The sequence below is a fragment of the Myiozetetes cayanensis genome, unplaced genomic scaffold (assembly GCF_022539395.1).
Source record: "Myiozetetes cayanensis isolate MyiCay16 unplaced genomic scaffold, myiCay2020 scf14, whole genome shotgun sequence".
NCBI classification, from domain to species: Eukaryota; Metazoa; Chordata; class Aves; order Passeriformes; family Tyrannidae; genus Myiozetetes; species Myiozetetes cayanensis.
The window spans coordinates 10,255,607-10,266,202 of NW_026087048.1; the positions used below are offsets into that span (position 1 = coordinate 10,255,607).

At 39.9% G+C, this 10,596-nt stretch overlaps 1 protein-coding gene across 5 annotated transcripts; it reads left to right on the forward strand.

The window, feature by feature from the left end:
* Nucleotides 1–592: 592 nt before the first annotated feature.
* On the forward strand, nt 593–10,321 carry DTWD1 (DTW domain containing 1). 5 transcript variants are annotated; one of them, XM_050309973.1, is made up of 6 exons: nt 679–736; nt 1,964–2,251; nt 2,926–3,186; nt 4,195–4,338; nt 4,720–4,993; nt 8,656–10,321. In XM_050309973.1, exons 2-6 carry the CDS (start codon nt 2,141–2,143, stop codon nt 8,883–8,885), a joined length of 1,020 nt encoding a protein of 339 aa, XP_050165930.1. In that variant the 5' UTR covers nt 679–736; nt 1,964–2,140; the 3' UTR covers nt 8,886–10,321. The 5 variants fall into 5 exon arrangements, with proteins under 5 accessions (XP_050165934.1, XP_050165930.1, XP_050165931.1 ...); XM_050309977.1 differs by lacking the exon at nt 1,964–2,251 and having other exon boundaries at nt 593–736; XM_050309974.1 differs by lacking the exons at nt 679–736; nt 1,964–2,251 and adding an exon at nt 1,066–1,210.
* The last annotated feature ends 275 nt before the right edge of the window (nt 10,322–10,596 follow it).

The window sequence follows — 10,596 nt, forward strand, 5'->3', positions numbered from 1 at the left end:
GCATAAAAATCCGTCTATAATGTCAGCTTTTCCCCCTAAAGCTACTGCAGCTAATACATCACAGACTTCATTTCACTGAGAGAAATATTCTCTATACCAAAATTACTGTTTTAGTTTAGTCACTTCAACCTAAAAATGCAGTTACTAAAGACTGAACATTGGGTAAATGCTACTGTGGGACAGCATCCTCAACCAGCCAAGGAATTTCACACGGGTTATTGGAAAGATGCAGAACAAGCAGGAAGGAACGCAGCAGCACAATCCTTCCAGCACTCGGTATGCTCTTAAGTGTACTACTAGGTGTGTGTGTGTGGGAAATACAGGTAAAAGAAAAACCCAAGTGATGCAGCTTTCCAGGAGTTCCCAGGGGAGTGACACAAACCCGCAGTCCCAGCCCGGCCGTTCCCAGGCTCTCCCAGGCGGAGCCGCCTCACGGCGGGGGCAGCGCCGGGCACAGGTCACACACCCGCACGGACCCAGCTGGGAAGGGCGGCTTTGTCCCCGCTCCCCGGTGACTGCGGGTGTGGTTTCTGGTCAGGTTTTTGCGACACAACACGTCGGAAAAATCCCGCTCCAGGAGGGGGGTCAGACTGCCAACAAACACAAACCCCCTGCACAGGCGGCACCCGCGCTCAGCCCCGGCGCTGCTTCCGCTCCCCGCCTCCCGCCCAGGCTGGGCTCGGCACTTTCGTTCCGGGGCCTGCGAGGGCCGCGGAGGAGCAGAGCCGGGAGGCGGGTGAGGAAGGGCTGGAGCCGGGCAGGGCATGAGGAGAGGAGCGGGGCGGCGCGGTGGGGAGGGAGGAGGCAGCGCTGAGGGGCCGCGCTGTGCGCGGGCGGGCTGGGGCGGCCCCGGGCGGGGGAAGCGGCTCTGCGGCCGCGGGGCCTGCGGGACGGGGCCCGCTCAGACGAACCCGAGCGGCGGGAGCGCTTTGTTATTCCCGTGAGAGATCCCGGCCCCGAGGTCGGTGCCCGCCGGTGCCCTCAGCCCGCGGTGCTGCGACCGCTGCGCTCACATCAGGGGCAGCGGCAGCAGGGCACGGCGGGGGGAGCTCATGGCACCCCACACACCCCCCAGAGCTTCGCACAAGCCACGAGATGTCCGGACCGAGATCCGGAGTTGCAGTTGGAATGTGGAGGGAACCCTCCAGCAGCACCGATCTATCGGGGGTTTGGAGATCGGGTGTAGATGGGGTTATTTACAGTCTTAAAAGTATGTCTGAAGTGAGATTTGGGTCTTACAAGTTGCATGAACTGTGTTGCTGTCATTTTCTACTGAGTACTGTATGAACACAGCTGAAGTTGGGCACAGCTCTTACGGTGAGGCCACAGCAGATCCCGTGCCGGTATCAGTAACAAAAGTGCTCCGGGGTGTCACCGTCGAGCACCACGGAGCGTGAGACGTTATGTACTGAAAAGAATCGGTTTGCAGGCGGGGAATGCATGTCCAATTCCAGGGCCTCTCGCCCGCTCTGCTGCTTGAGGAAACTTGATAATAGTGTGGCTTGGTCTGAGATGTAATGTATATTTGCTTTATCTCAGAGATATTTGACAGCAAATTGCACTATAAATTTTGTGTGCATGTTAGATTTTGTGTTTATTTGAATGGACGTCCCTGACCTTTCAGAAGTTAGACTTTGTCAGAAGGGGAGGGCAAGGCATCAGAGCATACTTGAGTATCTAATTTTACCAGACCATAACAATCTTTTTATAATTAAGGCATTAATTTTAATTTTTTATTGGAAAGTTAGCTGAGTTTTTTTGTTTTAATATTTTTCAATTAAATTACACTTGGTTTTATTTAAACACTTAATTTTGGATCACATCTCAGAAATTATGGTTTGTTTCTTTTTGTTAAACATGACTGTTTTGTGACATCATTTCATAAGTGTGATCCCTGACATGAAAAAGTAAACCTAAATTAGCCAAAAGTAAATACTGAGAATGACTTTTTTTTGATTTCCAGTGATGCAGCACAAAGTGCACCAGGCAGTTTGTAACTACTGCAGGCTGCTGGCTGGGGGCTGCTTTGAAGATCAGAGAGGACCCTGAGTGATCTGTCAGAAGGGCTTTACTAAAGCCTGGAGTGACTCTGAGCCTGAGCTCCCAGAGCACTAATTCTGTCTGCACTGGCTGTGGGCTCATGGTCCCTGTTCTGATGCATCGCTCAGAGTACACGGTGAAACTTCTGCACCAGCTGCAGAGGGGGAGACAACACCTGTGTGGAAGAAAGCCTGGGACAAATCCATCAATGGTACTAAATAAATACAGACTTGCAGAACAAATCTAGACTGGGTCAGCACTTCCTATCTGGCACATGGAGCACCAAAGCCCTGTTCCAGCTCTTCTAATTTCAGCCTGAAGCTTTGCTCTTGGAAGATTTATCCTAGCTCACAAAGTTCTGCCCAGGAGGGATTTCATTCAGGGTATTTGGTTGGTCCACACACAATAAGTTTCAGGATAGAGATCTAAATTTGTACAATTAACTTTTCTCTTATGGATTTCTATCCTATAGGCATGTAATTCATTGTTGGTAGTCATGCTGAAGACTAATGGGATTGCTCATCCAGGTAAACACTGCTTAGCAGTGTTTTCTTAAACTTTTAGTCCCTAATCCTAAGAATAGAAAAAAATATATTTCTGCAGGAATTAAGTGAGTGGGATAGCTTAGTAAAATCATGCCTATTATGTGCATTAAGGAGGCAGATCTCAGGTTCTTTCCATCTGTTTGTCTCATGCCCTCCTGAAATCTCTTTGGAGTTCTTGGTGCTATAATAACTGAATCAGATGGTTTTATTACTCTTTCTGTTGTAGGAAACACCTTCTCTGATGAGTATTTTTTTGTTAAATAGCATAATACAGAATAATTTTCAATACGTTAGTTCATAGTAACTGGATTTTTATTTAACAACATATTGTGTGTTTCAGCTAACCATGTCTTTGAGTTCATCTACACAAGGACCAAAAAGAAGTACTGAGTGTTTGGACAGCCAAGAACAGCAGACTCCATCATCATTTCAAGATAACCCTCTTCAGCAATTACAGTTAGCATCCCAGGAAGTGCTGGAAAAGGCAAAAAAGAGTGGGAGATCAAAATGCCCCCGATGCAGTAGTTCAAGGATGTTTTATTGTTATACGTGCTTTGTTCCTGTTGAAACTGTCCCTACCAAAGAAATTCCAACTGTGAAGGTTAATATTTTTCATGGATTTTTTTTATAGTATTCTTATGCCTTTTAGTTACTGTGGACAGAGAACAATCTGCAGCCATTTCTTTTCTGACTTTCTCTTCATGGACATTCATCTTTAACACAGCTTAAGTGTGAATAAACTGCAGTTAGATAAAATTATTGCTCTTATTTGAGGAATTGCATGTAGAAACACTGAAAATGTTCCAGCCCTCACATAAACACTCTACTAGATGAGAATACAAGCTGTAGTCACTCAGCTTCTCATTCAGCTGTGTTTTCACTTAGTTCTTGGAAGTTTCTTTACAGTGCTCTTGCTCATTCCTCAATTTCTATGAGTCTGACCAGAACAGATCATAATGTGAATAAAAAATGTGATTTGTCTATAACCAAGAGTGAATTTTACATAAAATGTGAGCTAAAAGGCATTCCTAAATGTCATAGTTGTGTAATTCAGATAATCACTCTCAAAATATAAATAAATAGGGTAGTGCCCTTCAGCTAAAATACTTGCAGAAACCACAAAGAAGACTGAGACATTTTGCAAAATCAGCTAGGAACTAAGATGCATTTTGAAGGTACAAGATGGAAAGCATTGTGAAAATACTTTAGAAGTACTTTGGAAATTTGACCTATTGAATTTAGGTGTATTTTCATTGAAATGGCCATTTTTGCAACTGGATAAATACCTAATAAAGTATTCATATTTAGAACCATTATATTGCTCAAATTAAGACCCCCATCTTATTTACCTAATGGATTCTACTTCTAGAGGTTGTACCATGCTTCTTCTCAGGTATTTCCACAAACTGAGAGAATGTAAAAGATGCCTCTTGTCACCTGTCTGTAGTTTAGTTCCAAGCCTGTTAAAACAAAAACATTATCCAAAATTGTCAGATACGTTTTAATTACACCCCTGTAGGGATTTCTCCTGAATTTTGCATAAGATTTGTACAAATATTTATACCTTTATGATCATAAATATTCTCCTTTTTTAATTTTTTAACTGCAGTTACCTTTGAAGATTGACATTATCAAGCACCCAAATGAAACTGATGGCAAGAGCACTGCTGTGCATGCAAAGCTGCTGGCACCTGATGATGTTACAATTTATAAATACCCTTGCATTCCAGAGTATGAAGAAAAGAGACATGAAGTAAGAAAACTGTAGCACTGTCTAATCACCTTGAATTTCCTGTTTCTCCACCCTACATAAGTGGATTGATTGTGGACCATAAAAATATTTTGCCCACATATGAAAGTATTCAACGTGCAGTAAGTTAAACAGCAGTTAGTTAAACAGCATAGCAGTGTCATATTCAGCAGCTGCAGTGTTTAAACTTTGAATTAACATGTTTTTTAACATGAATTTAACGTTATATTAGAAAATAGAATTTTTTTAAGAGATACTATTGAATCTTGTCCTGACTTAAATGCTTTTAGGCAGGGATATAAAGTTTCTGTTCTTTAATGGAAGAATTCCTGGCGTTTTATTAGATTTTATTGACACTCAGATCTCTCTCTTCTTTTCATTCAGATAGCACTTATCTTTCCTGGCCCCAATTCGGTTTCAGTAAAAGATATTGCTTCCCATCTCCAAAAGTACTCCAGAAAAGGTGCCTGCAACAGTGATGATGACTGTTCCAAAGAACCAGTTCTCAAGCAGGCAAAAATAGAACCTAAAGAAGAAAAAAGTCCAAATGAATGCATCTCAAGCAGCAGGAATGAAGGCACTAGACTGAAGAAAGTAATATTTATTGACAGTACCTGGAATCAAACTAACAAGATAATAACTGATGAACGACTTCAAGGTAAAAAACACAAGTGGATATTGAGATGTTATTGTTGCTGCAGAAACGTTGAAGGGATGTGTGTCTATAACAGACCTGAGCATGATATAAGTGTATGTCTACCCCTGCATCTGAGTGCACATGAAAGACTCGACAGGCTGTTTCAGGGCTGTAAATACTTCCTGAGCCAAAGACTCCATGACTTTCCGTGTCATATAATTTGGTTTGCAAAATGACAATACTGAAGAAAGCGTTGACTTTTATTTCTCTCCCTTCTCTAGTGGAACAAATCTTGTCTCACAGAGTGGAAGCTCTCAGGTTAGACAGTAGAACAGTAGTTTGAGCTATCTCTGAAGAAAGTCAAAAAGGATTCCTTTGCAGATGGTTCTCTGCTTTTTCAGGAGACCAGGGGAGCATTTTTGTACACAGTGGAAGCAGACAGGCCACTGAAAGGTGAACGAGGGGTTTAGGAGACACAGCACAAGCATGTCATGGCTTGGGTTCTCTTTCTAGTGTTGTTGTTACATTTTGATGATCTCGTTACTTTCCAGATAAAAAAGGAATTCCTGCTGGCCCTCTGTACCCTCCCAGCTCTGAATGCAGAGACTGGTAACTCTACAAAAGTCTTTTGTCTTAGATTCATTACAAGAAGTTTACATTTAAGAATTCTAATTAAATCCACAAAAGGTAGAACAGTTTAGCAATAGCATTCCATTTCCTTGGAGATGAATAGGAGTTTGAAAACACTTTGATTGGTGGAAAAGGTGCACTTAGCTGGGACACAGCCCGTCAAGTTTATGTGCAATATATATAACTACTAGAGCCTGCTTTGCACTGGATCCTACAAGGAACTTCACAGACTGTCTTCCATGGAAGATGAATGTTGTCTTGCTGTCTAGTCAGTTTATTAAAGAATCCCACATGTTACTATAATGTATTGGCTAATTAAAATCCTGCTACAAGTGTTTAGTTTAATACAAAACATGCTCTATCAACTACACTGAAGTATTACTGTAACAATTAGAGTAATTGCATGTTGCACGTTTCTGTAAAGCATTTGGAACTTATTTTAAGGGGATGAATTCAAGAAAAGTAATAGGCAGCCAGGGGAACTGAAGATTTCCATGGAAGCTTATGCAGTATTTCAGTAAAAAAGCCATAATGGGTGTTAGTTTGGAGCTCTCACAAAGGATGGTTTCCACTTCCGCCATGACAGTGCTGATCTGGTGGATTCTTCCCTCCTTTTTAGATCATCATCTCGATTCTTTCTCATTGCTTTCCTCAGTGCCCCTCATACAGAACATACATTGCATTATCACTCCTTTTAGAGATTACAGGTTTGACTTCCAAGATGAACGGGGCAGAGTTCCCTTAAGCATAAACTGATGAGGGTTTTATGCTGTACACACATGGAAAATAGAGAACTGTTGTCATTTTTCAGTTCAATTGCAAACGAAGTCATCATCCAGCAAAATATTCCTGCTATATTAAAGTTCAAAAAGAAGTGATCGTAATTCCAAATAAGTAATTGCCATACTTATTCAGAAAGATTAAGTTACAAGAAATACTGGATGGAAACATTAATGAAGCCAAGAAAATTTAAAGAAAAACCTTGTGCTTTGCAACCTTGTATTTATATAGAGAGTAAACCTAGCAAATTGTACTGCAAGAGAAAGCAAATGAGTACATTAATCTTTAGAAAAAAAGAGCCTTGAAAACTTGGACAAAATAAGTACTTCTATATCTTCTTGTAAAAGTGGTGTAATATATCTTTAGAAAGCAAAACTAAACCAGTTGTGTTAAAGACAGGAAATATTTGAAAGTTGGTAATGTCTAGGATTGATGACTTCATTAAAAGTGGTCTCTAGATCAGAAAGGAAACAGTTGAATCTAATGTTAATAATTACTTTCTCACAGGAGTGATGGAGCTTATTGGCAACATCAACATGGTTGTTAAAGAAACAGATTACTTTGATTTTTTTCCTGTGAATTTGATCCACTTCATATTAGCCAAATACTTTATTAGCTTACACATTAGTATTGTAAGCTTTCATATGCAGGATCCATATTTGTAATAAAACATTGCCTTTGGCTGTACATACAGTACAAATGAAACATGCTCAGTAAACTCTAACCCTTAACCCCCTCTGTTTTTCTTTTTTAATAAAAAACTATAAAAGTTTTCATTTGAAATTATCTGATCCTGCATTTGTGGTAAGCTCAGTAGTGTCCATGGTCTTGCCTTCAATGAACTTTTGGTTGTATTTAAACCACAACTATGTGGGAGTTTGTGTTGGAGGAATTTCCTTCACTGCTATTCAGGTGGAAGTGTCTCTGAATTTGATGGAAGTTTTCACTTTGGTTATGGCTGAGAATTCACAACTTGTGAGGGAAACAAGCTTACTGCAGTTTCTTACTGCAGTGTCCTACTACTATTTTAACTTTCACATGTATAGAATTATTAGAGGTAATAATTAGACTATATTATTTTGAGGTTTTGTTCCCAAAATGCCAACAACAACATTTAAATTTAGAGACAGAATCTTCTGGTTTTTTTAAACACTGTAGCAGAGACTTGTTTTGCTGTGCAGGATATCATACATTGCTAACTGCAAAGCAAACAACTAAATCCATCTTGCAGTTACACTGGAAAGAATTAACCATAGTTGGAAGGTAGAAGGTGTAGGATTAAAGTGCTGGGCTATAGCCAGTTCGTGCTCCTGAATCTGGACCTTACTGAAAATTCTCTCTCCAGAACTTCCAAGCAATTCTTAGACTATATTGTTATTTATACTATTACTTGTGCTACACCATCTCATGTGACACGATATCAGGGTTTGACATTTAGAAAAAGGTAACTTTACAACCTGCTCCTGATATTATTGACAGGTGTATCCACTGTCCTTTATCATCCAGCTGTCCATCCTGTTTACAAAGTGATTACACACCAAGGTGGCTTTAGTTTTGAATAGTTTGTGCATCTTAAGGAACATAACCAAGATACACATTTAAAATTCATCTGATTAATAGAACATTACAGAGACTGTGGTAGATAAAAGATTTTCATGTGCCATACAGACACCAAGTTCCTCCTTTCATCTCAAGTGGGAATGCTTTTAGTTTCTAATAAAGTTAATTACCAGATTCTGTCATACTTACTCCTTAGTAATCTCAGTGAGATTTCAGTTACTTAACAAGCATAAATGAAAAGTTTCTGGCTCTTGCAAATAGTCCTCAATCAGCAACACTAAAAGTCTGAAGGATTCTGTTTTACACTTGGAAGTTATTAACTTTGCAAAAGATGAAGTAATAATTTTAAGAACCTTGATGAGTCTTGGTAGGTGTGGGTTTCACTCTTGCCAACTGAAGAGTCCCTGCAGTTTACTGAGGGCTGTGAGGCTGTGGAATGAAAGGATAACCTGTAATTAATTGTAAATATGAAGATTGTAACCTTGTACTTGCAGCACTTTTCCAACAAATTTCAAAGTGGTCCACAAAGAAGGATAAAATTGTTGCCTCAGGTTTACATATGAAAAATGGAGGTACAGGCAGAGAAATGATTTGCATGCTGATTTGCATCCAGCAGGGCAGCAGCAACGTCAGAAAACAAAACTAAAGTCTTGTTTGGCATCCTGGCCACCAATCCACATTGTCTAACCTGTGTCATCTTCTGTCCTTGACAGGGTTGCTACAGATCGAGTTGAAGACAAGGAAAACTTGTTTTTGGCGCCATCAGAAGGGAAAGCCAGACACGTACCTGTCCACAATAGAAGCCATTTATTATTTCCTTGTGGACTATCACCAGGAGATTTTGAAAGAGACCTACAAAGGACAATATGATAATCTGCTTTTTTTCTTTTCATTTATGTACACATTGATTAAAAATGCCAAGAGTTGTGCAGGAAAAGAGTAAGATGTCTGTCTGTAGGTGCATTACACAACCTTTGTTTCTGTGATGCACAAACATAACTGCACAAACATAACTATTTTTGTCTGACTGAAATCTGGAAATGGACTGTACAGTGGCCACAGTGTTTGTCCAGAGATAACCTGCAGACCTCGTCCTGCACACTTGAGGTTGTAGAACTACTCAGATGAGGCTCTGATCAGAGTTATTTTTTTGAAAACAGTTACACTTTGCTAAATCTTGCTGGATTTCATCCTACAGGTCTGATGTGCTCACTGTGATGAGCACAGTTCCTGAGGTGGGGATAGGAGGACTTGACCTCTCTTGCCATAAGGATTGATCTCTAACTGTAAAAATCAATTAACATGCTGGCTTTTTATTGTTACTAATAGTTCGTGTCAGGTGTTTTCTTTGTGTTTTACACAGTAATAAAGATTTCACCTGACAATCAAAAGCTTATGGAAAGGAATAGGTTGGTATTTAACTGGGGAGGGTTGCACCAATACAAAATGAAAGAGCACATTAATTGAATACAAATTATCTACCTTCAAAAGTAAATCTGGAAAATTGTTCTAGTAATAAAAAAGTGGTCTCTTTAAACATACAGTGTATGATTTCTGTAGTGCCATTCACATACTGTTATATTAAGATTATTCTCAACTTGGGTAATTTTAGACTTCTTCAAACAAATTTAGTTAAGTGTTTATTATTATTATTATGTAATATTATTTTGGGGAACACCACCTTAATGAATGTCACTGTGGCCTATTTTGTAGTAACATTTTGTGGGTGCCATGTGCTTGTGTTGGAAGCAGCAGAATGGGCTCATTGCACTGCAGGAGCTGCCTGAAAATGTTCATCCTTGTGGAGGACTCAACACAAAGTAATTTGCAGTGATGAGAAGCAGAGAAGATGGTGATTCTGACCACAACATTTCTGACAAGGCTTCCTTCAATTAGGCAGCCTGTGAATCTGTTATGTTTTTTCTTTTGCAGTAATTGTGTAAATGTGAGAATGTCTCTGTTGATGGAAGGTTGCTGGTGGGTGTAGCACTGCTGTCACAGTCCTCACATGGGAATGTAGTTTTGCTGTGTTTTACTGGACAGCCAATGCTGGCAGAGGCAACAGACCTGAGCTAGCACCTTACCAGCAGTTACATGAATATATTTTTATCACATTATGATAAAAAAATCATGTTGATAAAAATTATGTTCTTACAGTAGGAAAAAAATGTTTCATTAGAGGTACAAGATAAGATGGGTAATTATTTCTGAATAGTCTCAGAAGTTAAGAAAAATAAATCCTATCAAATGACAGACTGAAAAATTGTAATAGATTATTTTTTACACACAAACCCTAAGATTTTGTTATCACCTGTAGCATACTCTCTAGGAGGGCACTCTCACATCCTGGTTAACACAGAAATAAAATCTTGAAAAATCCTTCAAGAAAATCTTTTTGCACTTGCACAGCAATCTGTACAGGCTCAAACAGCTCACCTGTGCTATGTTTTAATGCTTCAACATATCAGAATCACTTAATATTGCTTGCAACAATGCTTAATAATGCTTAAACCAAGATACAAATACACTTTCCCATGTCACACTTCAGATTTGTGTGCTTATCTGCACAAGTGAGTGCACAGAGAAATGCATTTCAGTGCATGATGGAAACAAACCTCCATTTGCAGACAGAAATGCCTGTTATGTTACAGGAG

What these genes read in the sequence shown, in the direction of transcription:
- DTWD1 (XM_050309973.1), top strand. Translation starts at nt 2,141, where the DNA reads ATGGTCCCTGTTCTGATGCATCGCTCAGAGTACACGGTGAAACTTCTG. An exon ending in ATGAAGAAAAGAGACATGAA is followed by an intron (nt 4,339 to 4,719) that starts GTAAGAAAACTG and finishes CTTTTCATTCAG; the next exon opens with ATAGCACTTATCTTTCCTGG. An exon ending in AACTGATGAACGACTTCAAG is followed by an intron (nt 4,994 to 8,655) that starts GTAAAAAACACA and finishes TGTCCTTGACAG; the next exon opens with GGTTGCTACAGATCGAGTTG.